The sequence below is a fragment of the Onychomys torridus genome, chromosome 15 (genome assembly GCF_903995425.1).
Source record: "Onychomys torridus chromosome 15, mOncTor1.1, whole genome shotgun sequence".
NCBI lineage: Eukaryota > Metazoa > Chordata > Mammalia > Rodentia > Cricetidae > Onychomys > Onychomys torridus.
In genome coordinates this window covers 23,766,205-23,791,325 of record NC_050457.1, presented here as the reverse complement: position 1 = coordinate 23,791,325, position 25,121 = coordinate 23,766,205, and the positions used below count along the sequence as shown (strand labels likewise).

The 25,121-nt window shown below is 44.2% G+C and overlaps 2 protein-coding genes across 4 annotated transcripts in view; both read left to right on the top strand.

Annotated features, from left to right (window-relative positions):
• The window catches only part of Bdp1 (B double prime 1, subunit of RNA polymerase III transcription initiation factor IIIB), a 92,149-nt gene extending 88,488 nt beyond the window's left edge, over positions 1-3,661 (top strand). For both annotated transcript variants that reach the window (XM_036206778.1, XM_036206777.1), the window contains exon 39: positions 830-3,661. In XM_036206778.1, coding sequence (XP_036062671.1) covers positions 830-961 — 132 coding nt within the window. In that variant the 3' untranslated portion in view covers positions 962-3,661. The remainder of the gene's footprint in view (positions 1-829) is intronic.
• A 4,085-nt stretch (positions 3,662-7,746) lies between these two features.
• The window catches only part of Mccc2 (methylcrotonoyl-CoA carboxylase 2), a 69,574-nt gene continuing 52,199 nt past the window's right edge, over positions 7,747-25,121 (top strand). For both annotated transcript variants that reach the window (XM_036207170.1, XM_036207171.1), the window contains exons 1-2: positions 7,747-8,012; positions 21,573-21,639. In XM_036207170.1, coding sequence (XP_036063063.1) covers positions 7,884-8,012; positions 21,573-21,639 — 196 coding nt within the window. In that variant the 5' untranslated portion in view covers positions 7,747-7,883. The remainder of the gene's footprint in view (positions 8,013-21,572; positions 21,640-25,121) is intronic.

Sequence of the window (25,121 nt, the reverse complement as noted above, 5' to 3'; positions counted from 1 at the left end):
AACTTGCTGGTTGGAGGTGATGCATGCCTTTAATCCCAGTACTTGGGAGGCAGAGGCAGGTGGTTCTCTTGAGTTCGAGATCAGCCTGGTCAATAGAGTGAGTTCCAGGACAGCCAGTGCTACTCAGAGAAACCCTGTCTTGAAAATCCAAATCAATCAATCGATCAGTCAATCAGTCTTGATACACATCACACGCGCACACACACACACACACGTACACGCACATGGAACTTTTATTGGTGAGTGTGTGTTCATGTGGCAGGGTTACATTTTTAATAGATTAATAACTGTGCTAATCTTTGACACCTGAGCTTCTCCTGCTCTAGCGGTTAAATTGTTTTAGGTACAGATCTAACAGTGATGTGTTCTGTCTATTCAAATTTATTTTCCTGAGAATCAAGGATGAGGTAATGTAATGTACTTAATAATGGGTATAAAGAATTGAGCTTGCTTCTATTTTTTTTCTCATGTGTATGTATTTTCCCCTGTATGTGGGCACACGTATGTTAAAGCCTAAGGCTGACCTCTGGCCATCACGCCTGCCTCTATTTAATGGGTTCTGGGTATCCAAACTGTCTTCCTTGTTCCTATGCAGCAAGTGCTCTAACCACTGAGATGTGCCCCCCCCCCCCCATTATACTACAAATGTTATCTTATCATTAACTATTAAAGCCTTTCCCTACCTAGGATTCATTCCCTTTTTTCCCTCCCTTTCTTTGCTAGGGGTTGAGCCCAGGGCCTCATGCCAGCTAGGCAAGTATGTACAGACCTAGTCCTGTCTAGTAATGCATGAACATTGTATTACATCTTAGATTTATTCTCTTCCTAGGTTCCTTCTGATCAGCCACCGCTAAAAGAAAAATGTGAAAATGGGCCAAAACGGGCATCTGAAGAGGAGGCAACCACAGTCTCGGAGTTTGTCCTCAACGACATCTTCATTGAAGTTGATGAGACAGAATAAAGCACTCTCCTGGGTCTTTCCTCTTTTCCTTTTTTCTTTGAATTTTTGTAGTAACTTTGAAATATCCAGAGTCGCTGTTGTTAACAAAGCAGTGTTTAGAAAAGCACCAACTGCCTGTTTTTATTTAGGTCAATTTTGATATTTATTGAGCTTAATTTGAAGCTTTTATAATCAGTGGAAAACATTTCATTCTGAAATACCAAGCAATTAAGACTGTTCTCTCTGACAGACATTTTAACTTGTTTACATTTGACTGGCCCTGTGCTGAGCACATCTGGACTTGTGGACTGTGTGGATCCACATCTGTATAAATCATAGTGCTGACATGCTTGGAGCTTGATTGTATTTAACATTAGTGACCTTCTTTTTGTCAAGGTGGTTATCTTTGTTTTATTTCTGTGGTTTTGTTTTTGTTTTGGGGAGGGTGATGAAGGTCTGTTCAATTGCCTGTAAATATATGAAAGTTGGTTGAGAAACTACACTTTGGTATGGTAAAGTTAAAACTTTTCTATGATCAGCTATTTGACTGAAAAATGTGTATTTTTCTAATTCATGGTGATGTAACATTAGTTCTAATTGAAGATCTAGTATTTAAACTTGCTATTTATAAAGATGAAACATCAAAGAGATTATTTATTTTTAAATTTTTTATTTAAAAGTATATCCCAATTTAATGATTTTCACTAATCAGATTTGGGTAAGGAAAGCATTAACAAATGATTTGTCTCCCTTTCCACTTTACTTTTAAAGCTATTTTAAAATGTCATAACTACAAATGTTTAGGTAGTGTCTATATTTTGAATACTTTTCACATACTTTAGTATATTGAATTTGTACTGTGATTTTTTTTCTTTTGCTTTCCTTTTTTCTTCTATTATCTCAGGATTTTCATTGGAAGAAAAAATTTAATGTAAGACATTGTCATGTAAAACAATCTTACACACACACACACACACACACACACACACACACTCACACTCCTTAAAAAAAAAAGTGATAGATTTTTTTCCCTAATAAATTCTGCTCACAGGACCTGTAGGCCTCCAACCACAGAATGGGATTCTGAGGCTACGGCAGAAAATGGGGCAGGAGGACTTTGCAGAGCCGTGATTGTCATCATTATGCACTTAGGCGTTTTTAATTTTGAGACTTAGTGATTCATGTAAGTGTCTTATTTCTCTTAACTGAATTTCCTTGTTTCAAATTAAACTCCTCAAAGAGCAAATTTATTTGATTTTACGGGGAAATCTCATGGACTGATACATTAGCTCAGTAGTTAGAAATTTTTTCTACAAGATATTTTTTGAAGCTGTGGACGGAGGGGTCCTAGTGGCAGCTGTGCTGATCTGCAGGTTCCCACAGGTGCCCAGTGAGGGGCGAGGCTGCCTGTGCTTTTATTAGGCCCTGCACGTTAGGATAAAGTTTCCCCTTTTCCCCGCCTTTAAGACAGGGTTTCATGACCTCTGTAGATGAGGATGTTCTTCACCTTGTGATCCTCCGGTCTTCTCTCCCAGTGCTAGGAGTGCACCACCATGCCCATTTTGATGTTGATCTGGAGTAGAACCCACTGCTTCCCACATGCTAGGCAAGCGCTCTACCAACTGAGCTTTCCCAGTCCTGGATTACAGTGGTTCTTGTCTGAAGGTGCTGATGTCTGTATAAAGGAGTTATTTGTCATAGAAGTTATAAAATGTGCCTGAGATTTAAAAAACTGTTGAGTGTATTATGAAATGATCAATACCTCAATTGGAAAAATACTTTCACATCTAGGGAAGTTTCATCTTTGTCTATTGATAAAAGGGTGCCCACTTTTCAAGTTTCTAAGTGAGAGGGGCTAGGACTCAATGAGTCTAGAGTGATGCTAATTCATTGAAATTTACTGTGAGCATATTTCTTGTTCTGTGGCTTAGAGTAAAATTTATGGTTTAACATCTTTGTTATAAAGGAAAATCTGTAAATTAAATGGAAATTCTCAAAAGTACGCATCTGTTTCATATGATGTCACAAAATTATGGGGTAATTCACATTGCTATTTCAATGCTGTTTTTTGTAAATTTAAAAAATTTCATGTTCTGTAAAGGTTTTTTGTTTCTTAATATTACTTGGGTTAGATCACCGTGACTAAACTATTATTTATCCCTGTATATTATTTATTTTTTTAAGATCTGTCTCTTGTTCATCTGTAATAAACTGATTTTATGGAAGATGTAATTTATTGTATAAAACATACAAGGGCATTTGTTGTATAGAGAATCAAGTCCGTCAACAAATAGTCCTGCTGTTACAACCTCAAAACAGATGTTGGAAAGAGAAACATAATCAGTGTACTTTGCTTTAAGTGGGAAGATCTGTGATGGTGTAAAGATGTTGCCAGGAATTTTTTCCATAAATTTTCAAGGATGTGATTAAAGGTCTTTATCTTTTTTTGACTTTTTTCCTCCTGATCACTTACATCTTAGCAGGTGGCCAGTCATGGTTTAAAAGTCTAATTGTTGATAATGATTAAGGCATAGATAAAAAAATTTACATCCACTGTTTACCACCGTATTGTTCTAAATGCAAGTGACCATCTATACTGCCTTGCTTGAAGGAGTTTTTGATAAAAGAAGCAATATCTGTCATTTGTAAATTTTCTTGTTCTAAAGAAAGCAGTTATGTTCTGTAGATAAAAATTATGTAAATAAAAGTTATTTTGTACCATTTTGGTTTTGTCCTTTTCAAATAACAAAAGATATTATGTTCTGGTTAACTGGTTTCTCTTTTCAATTATTGTCCGCACTTCTTTATAAAAATACAGTACTCCCAGAGATGGTGGCTCTAGCCTGTAATCCCTGAACCCACAAGGGGCAGGAGGAGTTTGAGTTTGATTGGGCTTTGTAGTGAACCCATCGCCAAAAAAAGAAAAAGAAAATGAAAATATACATAGCATAGTTGGAAGGTTTTTTTTATTATTTGCAAGAATAAATGGTAGGCTTTCCTGTGTATTTGAAGCTTCATTTACTCTTTTATTTGTTCCTCAATAGATTTTTACATATAACAACTCAAGATCTTTTGCTCCTCCCTCCCTGACACACATGCTTTGTTTTCTCTGTTAGGAGAGAAAGAGTCCCAGACATAATAAAAACTGGGAGTTTTGAAGTGTTGATTGGCAAGTATCAGTTACCCAAAAGTTTTTTGCTGAGAGAATTATCTGTGGAAATTTTGTTAGTGTGGCCATTTCTTCAGATTCATAAAAGTTGTCATGAACTTTGTTCCACCATCAAAGAGATATGTATATAGCTAGACAGTTTTGTCTGTTCACTTGTAGAGATATAGTGGAGTAGAAATTGTTACTTTTGTTGTGATGGTGTGGGCATTAACTATACCGTCCAATATCCTACTTATGGAAACTAACATAGATGTGTGTGGTGCTACCTGAGCCTGGGTTTGAGTTCAGCCTGGATATGTAGCAAGATCCTGTCTGTGCTGATTTTTTTCTTTCCAACTTGATACAAGCCACAGTTGTTTTAGGAGAGAGAACTTCAACTGAGAAAACACCTCCGCAAAATTGGCCTGTAGACGGGTCTTTTGGGGCATTTTCTTGATTAATGGTTGCTGGAGGACCGAGCCTACTGTGTGTGGTGCCACCCCAGGCATGTGGTCCTGAGTTAGGTAAAAATGCACGCTGAGCAAGCCAGTGTGCAGTGTTTCTCCTCTGCGTCAGTTGCTGCCATGAGTTCTGGCTGACTTCCCTAAGTAATGGTGATCAGGACAGGCAAGCCAACTAGACCAGTGTCTGGGAACACAGTGAGGATAGGAGATTGCTCAGAGAACCCAGCATTCCTTTTGGCAAACTCACAGCTACTTGTTGAAACTCTAGCTTTAGGGCATCTCTGGCCCTTTCTGACCCCTGGGCAACTGCACTCACATTTTCATACTCGGTTAAAGTCAATGATGTATACACATAATTAAAAATAAGTCTTAAAACCCTAATAGCTTAATCCCAAATACTTAGTCCTACCTACAAACATGTAACATTAAACACACTTTGCAGTTTGCATTTGTAATTTATTCACACACATTTAAAGAATAAGACATGAATTTGAGAGGGGGTGGGAACTCAAAGGTAGTGTAGGAGGGGCAAATGATACATATTTTAAATAAAAAATAATTTTTTTGGACAGAGTTTTGTGTGGTCCAGACTGGCTTCAAACTCATCACAATATTAGCCGAGGATGACCTTGAACTTCTGATCCTTGTAGTTTACCTCGAATGCTGGAATTACTAGGATGGTTTTCTTTGGCCTCAGTGCCAGGGATAAATGCTTCATTCAAGTCAGCTGCTCTGGGTCTCTTTGTTTTCCTTCATGTGGCTTGTATGTGGTTGTTTTCTTTAGGTTGTTTTCTTCTGCATTGCAAGACCTTGTTTGGGGTCAACTTATAGCAAAGCAGAAGACTTTCATATGTGGTAAAGTCCCTTTGATTTGACATATGCCTACGTTTCCCTTAGATTCTCGAAACCTTTGTCAATTCTGGGGCTGTAGGGCCCTCGGTGGGTTAAGAGAGCACTCGCTGTACAAATATGAGGACCAAGCCGGGCGGTAGTGGCGCATGCCTTTAATGCCAGCGCTCAGGAGGCAGAGGCAGGTGGATCTCTGTGAGTTCGAGGCCAGCCTCGTCTACAAAGTGAGTTCCAGGGCTGTTATTCAGAGAAACCCTGTCTCACATAACAAAACCAAAAAAAAAAAAAAAAGCAAAAACAAAAACAAAACAGGTGTGAAGACCTAAGTTTGGATCCAGTACCCACATAGAAGCTGGGAAACTGCATGCCTGTGTTAATGCCAGGCTGTGCAGGGGTGGAAGTATCACAGAGTTTTTAGCTGCAACCCTCTGGCTCCAAGTTCAGTGAAAGATTTGGTCTCAAAGGAATAAGGCAGGGAGGGACAGAAGGATACCTGACATTCTCTGACTTCCATGTGTGCACCTGCACATACATCACACACCATACACATACACACCACATACACACATACATACACAAAAAGTGTCACTCCTTCAAAATAAGCACTGTTTCATATAGCAGGCTTGTTCATTCCTCCTCTGTGTGTGTGTGTGTGTGTGTGTGTGTGTGTGTGTGTGTGAGAGAGAGAGAGAGAGAGAGAGAGACAGACAGACAGACAGACAGACAGACAGTTGATGGAGCTCAGAACCTTTTGCATTCTAAGCAGGCATTATACCACTTAGCTACACTCCTAGCCCAACACTATTTCTGCAATGATGTGTCTTCTCCAAAATTCATGTTCAAACATTTTGTTTGTTTAAGACTGTCTCACTCTGTTGCCCATGCTGGCCTCTAAATTCCTAGGCTCACAGGAGTCCCCAGCATTAATGAATAGGTTTCTGAGGGCCCCAGACTCATGCCACCAACCAGGTGAAAATTTCCAGTGCTAGATTGTTTAGAAGCATAGTCTCTCAGAGGGTGATTGAATCATGAGGACAGAATATAACGGGTTTACGGATGGTTTTTTCTCCCTCCCCACTCCTCTGTTAGGTGGGGCTCTGGATGATGCAGCATCAAGGCATCATCTTAGGAGACTTGGCTCTCTGGAGGCACCATACTTGCTGGGATCTTTGTCTTAGACGTCCTATTTTCCAGACAAATTTCTGTTTGTATAAGTTATCTAGTTTCAGATAACTTTTATTTTGTTGTGATGATTTTTTCCCCCCAAGTCAGTCTCACTAAGTAGCCTTTGGCTGCCCTCTAACAGAGATCTGCCAGCCTCTGCCTCTAGAATGCTGGGATCAAAGGTGTGAAACTAGCCACTATGCCCACAAGTGGCTAGTTTCAGACAGCCTCTTAGAGCAGCACAGAGAGACTGGGACACTGCCTCTAAGAATACTAGACAGGCCGGGCGGTGGTGGCACATGCCTGTAACCCCAGCACCTGGGAGGCAGAGGCAGGTGGATCTCTGAGTTCGAGGCCAGCCTGGTCTACAAAGCGAGTTCCAGGACAGCCTCCAAAGCTACAGAGAAACCCTGTCTCGAAAAACAAACAAATAACAACAACAACAACAACAACAAAGAATACTAAATCGTACAGCTGTGACATAAACCAACTCATACAGCCTTCCTTCAGATGTGGAAGAAAGGATGCAACCGTGCTGGTGTTTCTGCTACTTTATGCAGGGATAAAATGTGGAGTGGTGACAGGTTATTCCTCCTCCTCTGAGACTGGGTTCTTCCTCGACGGAATGGTAATTAGCTGCTTCTGGAACCCATTCCATTTCCCTCCAAGCCCCTCCAGTCTTTGGCTAGATGGGACTCTTCACTTAGTAAGCTACCGAAACTGGCAAGTCTGTCTGTCTATCAACTGGCTTACCATAGTTCTCTACGGGCCAGACTTCTACGATAAAGCTGCCAATTAGTGAAGTCCATGGCCCCAAAGAAAGTTAAAGACACTTTGTATAGCGTTTTTAATCCTTATGGGTGTGTTGAGGGTCTCTTAATGAAGATCCCAATACTGGGGTCTACTATCCATCACATTCTAAAAGTGATCAGACGTGTTCTGCAGTGGAGGGGCTAAGGGCGTCTGCACGCGTGTGACAGAAACGGTTCACCTAAGCCGTCAGTGCAGCCACTGTCTGGATTGCAATGTTCCCTCTACTTAGCCCGGGGCTCCTGGGCTCGCGAGGGAACCGGGCCTCGCGGAGCTGCTCTTCTGTTTCTCATTGGCGGGGTCTGGAGGCGTGGCGCGCGCCGCCGACCAATGGGAGGTGGCCTGGGGTGGCACGTGCGCGGGGCCGGCCCGGGAGCTGGTGGACCGGGACTGGGGCTGCAAGGACTCAGGCGGAACAGCTGGCCCGAGCTGCACATCTGCCGGGAGCGAAACGACTCCTACGTCGGCCGCCCTCGCTCTCCTCGCTCTCTCGGTGCTCGCCGCTGCCATGTGGGGCGCGCTGAGGTCAGCTCTGCAGCCCTGCGCTCGGGCCGCCGTCTCCCGGTCGCGCGCCTATCACGGGGACTCGGTGGCCCGACTAGGTACCCAGCCTGACTCGGGCTCCTCCACCTACCAGGTAGGTTGAGCGAGCGTTTCAGGTGGCCTGCTTGCCCTGCTGGCCCTTAGTCGCCAGCAGCCGGAGGGTGGGCATGCTTGGATCTCTTCTGTCCTTTCCTCTCCAGCTCAAGGAAGGCATCATTCTGGGACGCAATGGGGTCCTGTGAAGTTTGCAGAAGAAAATCGTTTCGGTGAGATTTTCGAACTGGCACTGGCCTTTTGTGCCGCTAAAATCAGGGGTTCTCAAAACCCCACCCAGCATCGTCTCTTGGGCAGCTTGTTGATGCCTGAGCCCGATTTGGCAACTTCGAAGCCTCAAAGATGGGGTCCTCTTGTTTGCATGGCTAGTATATTCCTTATGTCTTATAGCAGCCACCTTTAGGAACTAGTTTAGCACGGTAGGGCTGGGCCGTGTTCACACGCTTTCGTTAAATAGTTATGTTAACAATAAATACATATCCTACCATATCTTTAAATAGCTTTTCTTGGACTTGGGAGGCGTTCTCAGGCCAAAGAAGCAACTCATAACTTGTGAAATATCAAAGCTGGAAATTTTCAATCTGTTCGTGGCTTCTAAGCCTATACAGGTAACATCCAAACTGTTCCATAGAACCAGCAGTTTTTGTCTGGAAGAAGTTAACTCAGAAACACTAAGTTGTTTGTGCCGTATTTTAAGTATTTGGTATGGATGTGTAGGAATGGAACTCATTTTGGGCGGGGGGATGTGGGGCTGTGTGGTAAGTGGCTTCTAAACCCTGAAAGGCTGAAAACACATAAAGGTCTGAAAACCCAGAGAATGCGGATACCCTTGCCCTTTAAAATTAACATATACTAGGACTGGAGAGACGGCTCAGCGGTTAAGAGCACTGGCTGCTCTTCCAGAGGTCCTGAGTTCAATTCCCAGCACCCACATGTCAGCTCACAACTGTCTGTAACTCCAGTTACAGAGGATCTGGCATCCTCACACAGATATACATGTAGGCAAAACACCAGTGCACATAAAATAAAAATAAATAAAATTTAAAAAAATTAACATATACTAGCTGGCTGTGCAGGCCGAAGTCTTTAATCCCAGCCTTAATCCCACCATTTGGGAGGCGGAAACACGTGGCTCTTTGTGAGTTTGAGTTCAGATGATCTACAAAGCCAGTTCCAAGACAGCCAGACTTACAAAGTGAGACTTCCTCTTCTAAAACAAACAACAACTACAACAAAACAAGACCCTACCACGCCACCACAGAAAAAAATTAGCATATACCAATTGTACAGAATAATGGATTTCACTGTGAAGTGTGCATACACTACTGCCTTGTTGCCTTGCCGCTCTTCTGCTGGTCCCTTTCCTTCTTCCAAATAGTCTTTCTACTTTCATGTCATATATATATAATTTTTTTTGTTTGTTTCTAGATTCTGTATATAAGAGAAAGTGTGGTGTTTGTTCCCTGACTCAAGTTGTTTTACCTAGCATGATGAGCTCTAGTTCCATCCATTTTTTTTTTTTTTCTTTCTCTGTGTAGACCAGGCTGGCCTCAAACTCAGAGATCTGCCTATTGGTGAAATTATTAAGGCCACTCCACGTAGTTAAAAGGGAGGTTTATTTTGTGGGGTAACTTACAAATGAAGGGGTAGGTTGCAGGGTCTGGCAAAGGTATGGCGCAGTCCGGCGGTGTTCTCTGGAGAACTCTGCTCGGTCTACCTCCAGTGTCCAGGGTCCCGGAACCAAGAGAGAGACCTCCTCTCTATCCTGGGTCTTCCGCTTCCTTCTCCGCCCCGCCTTGTGGGCGTGACCATTACCGAAGCCTCAATGGGGGTTGGAACTCCCAGGCCAATGCTGGGATGGCTACCCACTACAGTCCTCCTGGCTCTGCCTTCTGAGTGGTGGGATTAAAGGCGTGTGCCGCAACCGCCGCCGCCACCACCACCTGACTATAACCATTTTCTCCAATACAGTTAGTTTACTATTTTTAGGACTATCTTATTTGATTTTTGACACTTTCACTCACAAATACAGTGTATATTTTTGTTTGTATTTTGAGACAAAGTTTTCCTTTGTAGCTCTGGGTGTCCTGGAACTGATTTTGTAGATGAAGCTAGAACTCTGTGTTCACCTGCCTCTGCCTCTGGGATTAAAGATGGGTGCTACCATGCCCTGCTGGTGTATCTCAATGTTACCCATTCCCAGCTTCCCCTCCCAGTCTCCCTAGACACTTCCCAACAAGTCCTACCCTCCAATATTCATGTCCTTTTAACCCCCACGCCCTTAAAAACTCACTGAGACCTGTGAGTACTACTTGCTAGAATGTTGACTGATCTCGTTGGCTTGACCTTGTCCAGATCTTGTTCAGGTAGCCATAACTGTAGTGAGTTCATGAGCACAGTCGCTGTGTTAGATCCAGAAGGCAGGACCCCCTCCTCATCCTCAGGCTCTTACAGTCTTTGCACACTCTCTGTGTGGTGTCCCCTAAGCCTTGTGTGTAGGAAGTTGTCACGTAGATGTCTCATTTAAGACTGAGCACGTCACAGTCACTTATTCTCAGCACTTTGACAGTTAATGAGTCTCTGCATTAACTGCTGCCCAAGACTGAGAGCAGTACTAAAATCTGTGTATAAACATAAATATTTAGAAGACAGTTTGACAACATGTCCATTCAGCAGAATAACAGTAGTAGGTTGTTCCTCCCCTAGAACCCATGACTTCTCAAGTCACGGGCTTTTGATCAAGTTCACAGTACCAGACATGAATTTTGTTTTGTGGAACAGACCTCAGACTCCAATTGGAATGTGGTTGGTTATCCCCTAACAGTCAGGCCCCTATTGCACCAGCGGGGACATCTTGCCTAGGAGATCAGTTTTGCATCGTGCGGGGCCCAGCACTGAATAAGACCATTGATTTCTTCTCTCCCCATGACCTACAGAACACTTCTGAGACACTGAAAACTAGCCAGTGGGTCAGTTCCAGCTTGATTTTTCTATGTCATGCAATCATAGTATTGAATATAACTACATTAAACTTAGGATATGAAAGTGTAAACTAAGCATGGTGTTGCACACATAATTCCAGCAGTTTGGAGCATGAGGTGGAAGAACCTCTTAAGGGTAGGAGTTTGAGGTCAGCCAAGGCAACCTGAGACCCTGTTTCAAAAATAAGGGCCAGGGCTGGAGAGATGGCTCAGCGGTTAAGAGCACTGGCTGCTCTTCCAGGGGTCCTGAGTTCAATTCCCAGCAACCACATGGTGACTCACAACCATCTGTAGTGAGATCTGGTGCCCTCTTCTGGCCTGCAGGCAAAACACAGAACACAGTATACATAATAAATAAATAAATTAAAAAAAAAAAAAAAAAGGGCCAGGGCTAGAGAGATAGCTCAGGGGTTAACTGCGCTTGCCGCTGATCTGAGCCTGTTGATCTGAGTTTTTGATATCTGGGATTCAATGATGGAAGGAGAGAACTGACCCCTGAAAGTTGTCCTTTGACCTCTGTTTGTATGTTGTGTTAAGCACAAGGTCCCTCTCCCCCTTAAGCCACATTTAGATTTCATTTTTGCAAACAACCCTTAAAGTGTTTAAGTAGGCAAGTGGAATGATTCTGTGGACATGGAGAGGAGAGGCCAGATTTATTTATTTATTTATTTATCTATCTATTTATTTATTTAGGAGCTGAGGACCGAACCCAGGGCCTTGTGCTTGCTAGGCAAGCGCTCTACCACTGAGCTGAATCCCCAACCCTAAGAGGCCAGATTTAAGTAGTGGTGGGAGGGATTGGGTTTTCAGACAGTGGAGGGTCAGAGTTACGCAGGCGTTGGGAATTGGTGCTGGAGTGAAGGACAGGAAGAAAGCCATGGAGGATGGTGGAGGTTCATACTCCAGGAAGGATGTTGAGGTAAATGATAGTGCCCTTGACCCCAGCCCGGGACTGAGTTTGGTGGATGAGAGAGATGGTATTTGCTAATGGGTTTGTTTGAATCATCTATATTAGGATGTGCTTTATGTCAGTTATCAGTCACTCAAAAAAGCAAATACTAACTTCTTCCTCCCATCATCTGTTGATGACTTTGGGTCAGCTGTTAAGACTTGTAATAAGGCAAAATCACAGCAGTTTAATTTAAATATCTTTTTAAAAATTTATTTACCTTTATTTTATGTGCTTTGGTATGAAGGTGTCAGATCCCCAGGAACTGGAGTTAGAGACAGTTGTGAGCTGCCATGTGGGTGCTGGGGATTGAACCCGAGTCCTCTGGGAGAGCAGCCAGTGCTTGCTTGCTTGCTTTATTTATTTATTTTTTTGTCTGTCTATCTATCTATCTATCTATCTATCTATCTATCATCAGCTTGATACAGTATAAATTCTTATCCTAATAGTGAAATGTTTCACTGAGGCTTGCCCAGTAATTGAGTAAAACCAAAACTTATTATAAGCCACAGTCATCCTAGGGTCCCCCCTGTTATATATATACTCTCCCTGGTTCTGTGGGTTGCAGTCTGATTGTTCTTTGCTTTATATCTAGAATCCACATATGAGTGAGTACATGCCATGTTTGTCCTTCTGGGTTTGGGTTACCTCACTCAGGATGATATTTTCTAGTTCCATCCATTTGCAAATTTCATGCTGTCATTGTTTTTCTCTGCTGAGTAGTACTCCATTGTGTATATGTACCACATTTTCTTTATCCATTCTTCAGTTGACGGGCATCTGGGTTGTTTCCAGGTTCTGGCAGCCAGTGCTCTTAACTGCTGAGCCATCTCTCCAGTCCCAATCTCATTTATTTATTTATTTATTTATCTATTTATCTATTTATTTATTCATTCATTCATTCATTCATTCATTCATTCATTCATATACAGTATTCTGCCTGCATGCCAGAGGAGGGCACTAGATCTTATTATAGATGGTTGTGAGCCACCATGTGGGTGCTGGAATTGAACTCAGGACCTCTGGAAGAGCAGTCAGTGCTCTTAACCTCTGAGCCATCTGTCCAGCTCTAATTTAATTATATTAATTGACTTTATTTGCTTGTAATTCTTGAATCAAAGACCATCAATTTTTTTTTGCTACTTTTGCATAGACCATTTTTTCTTCTTTTTCACTTCTAACTTTTATATGTCCTTATGAGTCATAGATAGTGTGAACTAAGAGACTTTAACATTTTATTTTTTATTTTACACGTACAAATGTGTGCCTGTGTGTATTTATATGCATTGTGTATTTGCTTGGTGTCTGCGGAAGCCAGAAGAGCTCATTAGATCCCCTGGAACTGAAGTTACAGATGTGAGCATGTCAGTGGTTCTCAACCTTCCTAAAGCTGCGACCCTTTAGTACAGTTCCTCATGTTGTGGTGACAACTATAAAATAATTTTTGTTGCTTCTTCATAACTAATCTTGATATTATTGTGGATCTTAATGTAAATATCTGATATGCAGGATATCTGATGTGTGACCCTGTGAAGGTGCTGTTCAATCCCCAAAAGGGTCAAGACCCACAGGTTGAGAACTATTGCTCAGAATGGCTGTTGTCAAGAAAACCAAGATAACAAGTTCTGATGAGGTTGTGGGGGGAAAGGAGACCCTTATTTATTGATAGTAGGCTGTGGAAACCAGTGTGGAGGCTTCTCAAAAAACATAAAAATGGAACTTGCTTATGACCTAGCTGTGCTGTTCCTGGTCCTGTACCTGAAGGACTCCGGACCCTACCACAGAGATCTACTCACACACGTTCACGTTGCTGCTCTAGTCACAAGAGTAAGGAGATGGAAGGGCCTGGGTGTCCGCCAGCTGGTGAGGGCAGAGTGTGAATGGTGCGCATTCACGGTGGGGTTCTACCCAGCCGAGAATAAAAGTGTAAGTCTGAACTGGCAGGAAATTGGAGGGAACTGGAAATGACTGGATTGAGTAAAAAAAGCTCAGGCTCAGAACACAAAGGCTTGTTCTTAGTTCTTCAGATCCTAGGTTCTGTGTTGATATATGTGCATTAATGGGGGAGTGTGTGTGTGTAGAGCCCAGGAAACAAGAAAGGGACCCACGGGGAGGGGAGGGGGGAGGATAGTAGAGCACACATGATAAGAGGAGGGGAAGGTTTGCAGGAGAGGAGGGCAGGGGAGGTGGGAGAGAGGGTCGGCCCAAATGGTGCATGAAAAAGCCAAAAGGAGAGGTTTTCCTCAGCGGTATAGTCTGGCAAAGTACCCATGCCCAGTCAACAAACCTGTGCGACTCTGAGAATTCTGCTGAGGCCCATTAAGTTGCAAGCAAGCAACAACCCCCAAACTGTGAACGGACAAGAGGGCTTTGGGGAGAGGCTAGTGGGGTGGATAAGATGGGAGTGTGGGTGTGACCAGAGTACATTGCGCACGTGTGTGTGTGTGTGTGTGTGTGTGTGTGTGTGTGTGTGTGTGTGAGAGAGAGAGAGAGAGAGAGAGAGAGAGAGAGAGAGAGAGAGAGAAAATATAATGGAACCCGCTCTTATGTGTGTGGTTAAGATCTGGGGGCCAGCAAGATGGCTCAGTGAGTAAAAGCACTTGCTGTATAAGCCTGGGACCTGCATTTGAGCCCCAGCACCCATGTAAAGACAGAAGGAGAGAGCTGACTCTTAACTCTTTATGTGCCAGGCCGTGCTCTGCCCCTCGTAGTAAGAAATGAAAAACATACTTGCTAGCAAAAACACGTTTAAAAAAATCTTAGGCTGTGCATGGGGGTATGTGCTTCTGATCCCATCGCTCGGGGAAGCGGAGGCAGGAGGATCATCGTTAACTTGCATTGACTACATGATGAATTCCAGGACAGCCTGGAATCTTAAGATCCTGCCTCAGCACAACAACAAGAGGCTGGAGAGATGGCTCAGCGATTAGGAGCACTTCCTGTAGAGGACCCAGGTTCAGTTCCCAGCACCCACAGGGTGGTTCACAGCCAGCTGCAAGTAACTCCAGTTCTGGGAGAGCTTACACCCTCTTCTGATCTCCGAGGGCACCAGGCATATGTACGGTGCACGTACATACAAGCCTCTCATACAAAAGAAAGAAACACGTACATTTAAAAGAAATCAAAACAACCATAAAACAATAATCAATGTCTTATCTCCTGTGACCTCCACTATAAACAGCAACTTTGATGCAAACACACCCATAAGAGGTAAGATAGTAGAAGGCTGCCAAGGGTAAGAGAGGGTGTGCAGAGTTTGCATAATATCCCATGCCCTGGCCTCGGTCCCTGCTCTCTGCCCCATTTTCCTCACACAGAGCATCCCTGTTTTTCCTGCTTTCACGTCTCCCACTACCAAGCACTTCAGAAGACCTTGGCAAACAATGAGCTTCCCCTTTTTAAGAAATTTAGCTTTATTTATTTTTTTTCCAGGCAAGTTTTCACGATGTAGCCCAGGCTGGCCTTGAATTCCTTATCTTGCCACAGCATCCCCAGGCCTGACACTGTGCCTGGCCCCTTTTCCATGTTTCTTAATGAGAGGCTGGCTAAGCTAAGGTCAAGATCCAGAGCAGTGGTTCTCAACCATCATAATGCTGTGACCCCTTAATAATACATGCAGTTCCTCATGTTGTGGTGCCCCCCCAACCATAAAATTACATTGTAACTGTAATTTTTGCTACTGTTATGAGCCATAATATAAATATCTGTGTTTTCGGATGGTCTTAGGTGACTCCTGTGAAAGGGTCATTTGACCCCTGAAGGGGTTATGCCCCAGAGGTTGAGGGCCTCTGATCTAAAGGCCCTCTAGCTTTTGTTTAGATTGACTCTGCTCTGGATTGGGCTGCATGTCGGTGCAGAGATTGTACCTCAGGTCTGGGGAACACTATGACTGGAGCTGCTTGGTTTCCCTGTATGTGTGTGAGCTGGTCTCATCAGCTCTGCACTTCAGTGTCTGTGGTTGGCAAAAATCATAAGAGATTAGGAGTTACAATACAGGTGTGTGTGTATGGGGGTGCGGGGCAGGATGGTTAGCTAAATCTCTAATTGATGGGGCAAACAATTAAAAACAACAACAAAACCCCAGTAACCCGAAGGTACACCACAATCTACAGGAAGAAGAGCAAGTTCAAGGACCCTGAGGATTCATTAGCAGAAACATCTACAAGCGGAGCACTTGAGAAAATGGTGGGAAGAGATTAAAGAGACACACTGAGTGATTGGAGCCACAGATACCTTATTGTGTGTGAAATCCCACTTAAATCAACAAAACTACAAACCAGATCTGGCAGACAGGAAATGCCATTACTAATTGGCTACTTGGTGAAATTCACAGATGAGAACTATGTAGTAATAACAGATCTTCTCTTTGGGCTTGTGGAAATACAGGTGGAGCATCAGGTCTGGGATTGCCTGAGAAATAATTGAGACCAGCTCGGTGTAATGCACAGGTGTAATCCCAGCGCTCAGGAAGCAGAAGCAGGAGAATCATGTGCTAGCCTAGGCTACGGGGCAAGACTTTGTCTTGAATTTTTCTTTAAAAAAGAAAGGGATGGCTGGGCGTTGGTGGCGCACCCCTCTAATCCCAGCACTCGAGAGGCAGAGCCAGGCGGATCTCTGTGAGTTCAAGGCCAGCTTGGTCTACAGAGCTAGTCCAGGACAGGCTCCAAAACTACAGAGAAACCTGTCTCAAAAAAACCACAAAAAAGAAATGAAGGAAGGAAGGAAGGAAGGAAAGAAAGAAAGAAAGAAAGAAAGAAAGAAAGAAAGAAAGAAAGAAAGGGATGGATTCTTTTTAGATCCTTTGTAATGTTTTCTGTTGACTTCGTTCTGGAGTGTAGTGGCCATATTAAAGATGAGCTGTTTGGTCCTCCCAAAGCCTGCACAGAACTTGGCTACTTGTGGTAGGTTTTCTTTAGGATAAAGAAAATACAGAATCTGGGAACAAGAATACAGATTTAAAAAGGAAAAGAGAGACGCCACTTTGGACATGTTTGGGCTCCTCTTTTCTGTGGTGTCTGAAGGTATCCATCAGAGTTCAGTTAGCATCAGTGGGGACGAACTGCAGGGGTGCAGAGACTGCCCGCGGGACCCTGACGGTGCATCTGTGCGGATGGGCCTCTTCTGTTCCTCCCGAACCGTTGACTGAGCAGGACTGGACAGGATTGAGTCCCATCACCCCGCACTGTCCCGGATGTGCCTTCTGCGGTTTGTACTGCCTGTGGTTTCTGGTCGCATGAAATCATCGAGTATCTATTCCAGGAAGAAACAACTCAAGTTTTAGATGACTGTATGTCACGGGGTTATATTCTTCCACTTTATTATTGTTATTGTGCCCGACTTAAAAGATTTAACATTTCAGGACTGCCCATGGCCTCGGGAATCTGTGGACTGCATTGGCACACTGCCCCCCACTGAGGGTATGGGGTGCTGCTGTGGCTATGCTTAATGGAGAAATAATGCTGCCTATGGCGGCTGGAAAAACCTGTTTTCCCTTCTTCCTATCAACTTTAATATATATGTATATTAATTTTTATTTATTACTAGTATGGGTGTCACCGTATGGGGTAGGGGAACATGCCATGGTGCAGGTGCGGCAGTCAGAGAACAACTTTGTAGAGTCCGTTCTTTCCTTCCCACCTAGCAGCATGTTGAGATAGTGAACAGGAGCAGTGCAGGGTCGCACAGGGGCTGAGTTAGGCTGGTCCATCCATCCCTGAATGGACCATGGTGGATGCAGCCTGAGGTTTTGATGAGAGCTTTCAGGAGAGAAACGAGACTCCATGACAGATGTGTACTGCCCCGAGCCCCTGTCTGCCACGGTCTGGTTTGTGCACATGAGTCTTGTCCTATGCCAGGGCTTCTCTCAGATGACAAAGCAGTCCAGGACAGTTCCGGAGAGTTCCAGACACAGGAGCTTCTGAAAGGCTTCTGTGTGCCTTCGTGCATTTCAGGTGACACTGCTCTAGCGCCACCTCTTGGCGACTGGTGGAACTGACATGCTCTGGGGATCCAATTTCTTACATCAGCTCCTGTCTTGCTTCTGTGGGAGTAAAGGCGGTCGGTCTCCTGGGTTTAATAATAGCAGAACTTCTGTTTGGATTTCCCTGCCTCGTGTTACTACCAGCAAGTACTAGACAGAGAAGAAGAGTTCTGTGGGAGAGAGGGGTTTTGCCACATGCTACCTTCCCAGTAGCCTCCATGAGTCAAGCCTCAGAACTGTGATTACTGTGTGTCTCCCACTTGAGTTGCAGGTTAGGATCACCCAAGGAACTTCAAAGCTCTGAACACTCAGGCTAGACCTGCAACCCCCAACAGACTACGGGAGCAGGCCAGGCATCAGTTTCCATCCATCCATGCATCCATCCATCCATGCATCCATTTTCTAGTTTTCCAATAAGCCCATGGTAAGAGTCGGGTGAGGAGAGAATGTTCGGTAAAGCTTTTGGAGCTAAGTCCCCAGCAGACCCTTAGGGTGCAGGGCGTGGCCTTGGAAGGGAGGTAGTGTGCTGGCAGGGCTGTTGGGTGGAGAAGGCCCCGGGCTTGCACCCTGCCTGCTGTAAAGCTGGGAAGCCAGCTAGCATTCTAGCACTATAAAGAACTAACCAGAGAGGGAAATCACATCATGGAGAGCAAAATGTCTTAGCGGGACAAAATAACTAGCTGCGTAAATGTTGTCCTAAAGTACTATGCTGAGTGAACAAAATTTGAAAATGCAGGAGGGTGAACAGTGTCCCTGTTGTGGAATATTATTTTAACAGGTGAAGATGTGTTACATTTGTTTATGCTGCAGTTTAATTATGAAAAGATGTATTGCTGTTTCATCTTACCTGCCTAAGGCCCCTGATTGGTCTGATAAAAAGCTGACTGGCCAATAGTTAGGCAGGAGAGGGATAGGCGGGGCTGGTGGGCAGAGAGAATACATAGGAGGAGGAATCTAGGCTCCGGAGAGAAGAGGGGAAGAGAAGAATGAAGAGAATGGGAGAGAAAGAAAGAGAAGGACAAGACCGGAGCCAGAAGCCAGGCAGCCGCCAGCGGACACAGAGGAATCAGGAAAGTAAGACATACAGAATGAAAGAAAGGTAAACAACCCCCAAGAAAAACATAGATAACGAGAAACAGAGTAAAACAAGAGTGAAGATAAGGCCAGGCATTCATGTTTCCCTGTCATGATTTGGGAGCTGGTTGGTGGCCCAAAAGGAAGCTTGTTATATGTCTCCCTTACTTTTTTCTGCTTCTCAAGATTAATATTTTCATCTGAGCCGCTCAGAAGATACCTAAGCTTGTGCAGGCATATAGTTTCATTCTTATCGTTACCCTTAATTTTTTTTTCAATGTAACTTTTTAGTTTTTTGAGTCAGGATCTCATATAGCTCAGACTGGCGACAGCCTGACTGTGTAGTTGAGTGTGACCTTAAACTCTGGATTCTCCTGCTTCTACTGCTCAAACTGTTTTTTAAATGTAAGGCACGATGCATCCCTCCTCCATGCTTCATCTACCTTTTCCTGGTTTCTCCTTCCTTCCGCCCCCACCATCCTCCACCCCACCTCAGCCACTGAACTTTGTTTTTAAGTATCCTTATCAACAATCAAATGTTTTGTTTTGGTTTGGTTTGTTTTTTTGGTTTTTCAAGACAGAGTTTCTCTGTGTAGCTTTGCACCTTTCCTGGAACTCACTCTGTAGACCAGGCTGGCCTCGAACTCACAGAGATCTGCCTGGCTCTGCCTCCTGAGTGCTGGGATTAAAGGCGTGCGCCACCACTGCCTGGCTTCAACAATCCAATGTTTTTGCATGGGTTAAAATCTCAGGATAGTGACTGATGATGGTAGGGACAGATGGGTACTCAACGAAACAGGTAGCTTCTGACCCTTACAAAGGACGTCATCAAAGCAGGATGTGGCGGTGCACACTGTAATTTTTGCACTTGGGTGGTAGAGGCTGGAAAGCCTGAAGTTCAATGTCATTCTCAGCTACCGTAACGAGTTTAGGCCAGCCTGGGCTATGTGAGACCCTGTCCAAAACAACAACAACAATAACAACAACAAAAGCAATTCCTTAAATGGGAAAACAACCCCTCCCCAGAGGCAGGGAAACAGCTGGGCAGTGGTGGCTCATGCCTTTAATTCTGCTCGGAGGCAGAAGCAGGTGGATCTCTGAGTTCCAGGCCAGCCAGGGCTACACAGAGAAACACTGTTTCAAAAAACCAGGAGGGGGGGGGGGGGGGTGGGGAGCAGAAAGTGAATACCAATTAAATTCAGTAGATGTTTAAAGAAGAAAGAGAGCAGGTTGGGGATTTAGCTCAGTGGTAGAGCACTTGCCTAGCAAGCACAAGGCCCTGGGTTCGATCCTCAGCTTAAAAAAAAAAATAGCACTGAAGTAACCATGATTGGGCTGAAAACCCGGCTCAGACTTGGAGAGGTGGGTCAGAGGGGCCAGTGGTCTGAAAAAGGGCTATACAAGAGGGCAGAAATTCGTCTTTCTACAGGATGGCAACATATAGGTGGGGTGGTGGTGGCCTTGATGGCGGTCACACAAAGATGGCATAGGTTGATATTTTTCTTTCCTTTTTTGCAGTATGGGGTTGCACCCAGGGCTTCACATATACTAGGGAAGTTCTCCACCTCTGGCTACACTCTCAGCCTTTGATTGATTGTTTTTTAGTATTTATGTTTTGTGTGTGTGTGTGTGTGTGTGTGTGTGTGTGTGTGTGTGTATGTAAGAGTCTTATTAAATAAGGAACACAGAGCCAAATGTAGAGTTAAAAGCCCAAGAGAGCTGGTGTTGGTGGCGCTTGCCTTTAATCTCAGCACTCGGGAGGCAGAGGCAGGCGGATCTCTGTGAGTTCAAGGACAGCCTGGTCTACAAAGCGAGTTCCAGGAAAGGCGCAAAGCTACACAGAGAACCCCTGTCTCAAAAAACCAAAAAAAAAAAAAAAAAGAAAAAGAAAACAACCAAAAAGCAATAAACAAACCCAAGAGGTCAGAGTAGTAGCTAAGTACTGACACTAAAAACCCTTTCTTACCCTTAGCTGCCGTCCTTCCCCTCAGAAAGAGACCTACTTCCTTTGAGTCTGTCTTTTTATTGACTTTCTGTTCTGCCTTGTCATTGGTTGTAAACCCAATCACATGACATTGTCATTGCCTGTCTATACAGACCTCCAGGTCTCTATGGTAGGTATTGAGATTAAAGGTGTATGTCTCCATGCTGGCTGTATCCTTGAACACACAGAGATCTGCCTGTCATGTGATCTGAATTAAAGGTGTGTGCCACCACCACCCAGCTTCTGCTATGGCTTGCTATTAGCTCTGACCCCAGGCAACTTTATTTATTAACATACAAATAAAATTTCAGTACAAATGAAATATCACTGTGTGTGTGTGTGTGTGTGTGTGTGTGTGTGTGTGTGTGTCTGTCTGTCTGAATAAATTTATGTGCCCTGTGCTTTTAGGAGCCAATTGAGGCCAGAAGAGGGTGTCTGGTCTCCTGGAGTTACTGGTGGTTTTGAGCTGCCCTGTGGGTGCTGGGAACCGAACCAGAGTCCTCTGCAAGAGCACAGGTGCTGTAAACAGCTGCGCCATGTCTCCAGCTTCCGTGGCGTGTTTCTTGACTCTTGCTTTGGTTAAAGGATAATGACTTTATAACATCTGGTCTCCCTCTGTGCTTCTGTTCCAGGAGAACTATGAGCAGATGAAAGCTCTCGTGAGTCAGCTCCATGAACGAGCCCAGTACATCAGACTAGGTAAGCACCGATGCTGTCATTCCCAACACCCTAGCTGCTTCCCGAGGCCCATGGCAGGGCGTGCGCTGTCAGCACTCAGGCAAAATGCTCAGTCACTCCTGGGCCTTGCTCCCTGCGTAATCTGCACTAGGAAATCTGCACGGGAGTGAGGTCAGGTAATCTATGCGCATGTGTGGCGTGCCTACATAAACCCCTATGCGCATGCACCAGGTGATCCTCAAAAGCAGCCTCCACCCGTCCCCTCCCATCTTTGGAACATTTCTCTCTGGCCGGCCTGCTGAACTTGCCCCTCATCTTTCCTATCCTCTCTCCCTAATAAAACTCCTAAAGTGGGTTTTGTTGTATCTGGTGGTCCGTTCTTACGCCTGGTAAATAACCGTGTCTGTCTGTCTGTCTGCCTTACAGCCTGATATGTACCCCAGGCTGATCTTGAGCTCGATCCTCTCGCCTCAATCTCCCAAACACTAAGTTTACAGTCATGTGTCACCATTCCCAGCTACAATGTAGTCTGTCGCAGGTACCTACTGTAGAAGGAGCAATGTGGATTTTCTAGCCCTCATTAAAAACTGTTCTCCCCAGTGTCCTCTCAGGTAGAGGCTGTGCTCAGAGAATACTGTTGCGTTCTTGGGTATTACAATGCTTGGAAGACAGCTTTCATCTGTTGGAGTAATTAGAAAAGGGAAATTATAAAAAGTATCCTATGTATTTGTTTTCTTTAAGGAGTTTATTCAAGGTGTCTGACTAGTGCCTGGTGAACAGAGAGGCCCCCTCAAGGAACTGCATTAGGGAAGAAAGAACCGCAGTGTTGGTCCTGGAGAAAGTTTTGAAAGATGTGCCAGATGCTGTTTTATTGCTAAGCACTTTGGTTAAATCGTTTATTTTTGAAACTAGGCATCTTGTAGACCAGACTGGACTTGGACAATGCTTGGACTCCTGACTCTCCCGCTTCCATCCCCAAGTGCTGAGGTCACAGCGTGCACCACCACGCCCAATTTATGTGTGGCTGGGGATAGAACCAGCACTCCATTAACTCAGCTGTATCCTGCTCCCTTTAAATTCTTTAATTCTTCTTTTAAAAAAAATCATTTTCTGGTTTATATCTAAGTTTTATACTTAGGAGTGAGTCTGTGAGTGTATGTTAAATACACATTTCCATCTTTTAAATGAATAGATGATACAGAATTAGCAAAAGGAGCCGATAATAGAAGCAGATGAAACAGAGGTGTTTAGAGTGCATTGGTCTTTGTCTTTTTACTACAGCAGTATAGTTCAAAAATGAGTGAAATCCTTCTCACCAAGATGGCTGGAATTCGAACTCTTGAAGCGCTCCGGGAATGAGCAAACCGCAGCCCTCTGAGGACAGCCACAAGTGTGGCCCATCACAAAATCATAAACTTACTTAAGACATGAGGGGGTTTTTGCTAACTCAGTTTATATATTCTCCAGGAACTTTGTAGATGATTGTGTCATGTTACAATGCCAAAAGGCTGGACAGCACTTTAAAAGGAATTGTCTCTGGAGAAGCTGGGTTTGTGGCGTAGTGGTGGTGTGCATTCTTTAGCTTAACGCTCTGAGTTCTATTCCCAGCCTATCTACAGCTATCCTAAAAAAAGAATAAACAAAGCTGTAAATGAATAACCTGTCTCTAGAAAAAGCCACACGTTTACCAAAATCAAAACCTGTTTTGTTGGAAGAGGTAACTCCATGGTTACACCCATCGTCACTTGGGTTTGATCAGTTGAGGGTTTCCTGGGCCATTAGGACAGATGGCTTCAAGTCAAGAGGGATCCAAAGTCCTGCAGTATGGACCTGCTAAGGGTGGTGTGCTCTGGTGAGCTGCAGGGAGAGGCTGTTCTCCAGCAGGAGAGGACTGAGCAGGCCGGCAGGGGGATGGGCTGGGAGAGAGGATGACTTCAGCCTTCATGGTTTTGCCTAGACTTGTTCTGCCATGAGAATGATAGGTGGGCATTATATCAGCATGTATGGATTTATGTTAAATTATTAAACCATATTAAAATGTACTTATAGAGAATTTCGAAAATGAAGAAGTATCAAGGAAAAAAATCACCCATAAATAATCCCTCTAAACGTACATTTTTAGCACACCTTTGGATGATTGCACAATCACTTTAGTAGCAAAATGCGTTTGTGCTTTTGTGCTGTGCGGGGGTTTTGTGCACGTTGGGCTGGACATTTCTCCGTAGTTTGGCTCTGAGCGCTGTAGATTGACTTAGCAGGTGACTGTTGATGGCTAGGGAATGCGACTTGTCCCCCACCCCTTTTTCTGTTTTTCATTTTTGTTCTCATGGTAGAATTGAGACTTCTGACTTTTAAAATTAATGCAGTTTCTGATAGAGTTTTCAGATGGAGGAGGGGCAGGTGTTTGGGGTTTTTCTTAGGTGCCCCTTGAAGTTTTTCATAGCAAGAACTGGGCATCAGGTGACTCTTGGGCTCTTTCCTGTTTTCTCGCCTCTGTCCACGTCCTGAAAGGTCTCTTCTCTGGCTTTACTGTCTTTGAGTCCCTTCCTCTGCCCCCACTCCCCCCCCCCCCCCACACACACACCCCAGCCCAAACGATTCAGTGACTTGGTCATTTCTGTAGACAGAGATTGGATTACCCCCGTGGTGCTTTCATAATAGCCAGAATTAAGTATTTTGATTATCCCACATTAATCGAAGGGCGGCAAGTGTTTTGATAAATGTACAAGTGCTTTGTTTTCATCCTGGGGCATATCTTTATAGAGGTAAACATCTACAGATGGCTTTGGTGTTCGAGGGGGGGCTTTTGTTTTTCGTTTTTTTGAAGACATTTAAAAATGGAAGTCAGTCTCCACTCATGGTGATCAGCAGTGGGTGTCCCATGGCTGAAGTGACATGGGTGTAGGCAGAGGCTCCTGACTGGCACCTGGCACCAGCCTTTGAAGGACGCTGGGATCCTGCTGTGAGATGTTTCCACGTTTCAGGGATGCTAACGTGTGAACATGTGTGAACCTTAGAATCAGTGTGACTTAGTGAATTGCACACGATCAGAGCTTAATAAAAATGGCCTTAAGGGAAATGTCAGGATTTTTCATCACAAAGTCTGTGGGAATGAAGTTTGTTTGTTAATTTATATTAAAATGAGATCTTACTCTATAGCCAGGGTAGTCTGGAACAGTCCTTACTGGGACCACACGTCTGAACTGACTTTTCTAGCTAGTATAAATTTTGAAGAACAATTTTTGGAAAACTAAGGTGCTCCATTGTGCTGACATATGGTTTCAGTTTCTTTTCTTTTTCTTTTTTCTTTTTGTTTTTGGTTTTTCAAGACAGGGTTTCTCTGTGTAGCTTTGCACCTTTCCTGGAACTCACTCTGTAGCCCAGCCTGGCCTTGAACTCACAGAGATCCGCCTGGCTCTGCCTCCTGAGTGCTGGGATTAAAGGCGTGCACCCCGACCGCCCGGCCTGGTTTCAGTTTTCTACAGAGGAACCAGGCATGGGGG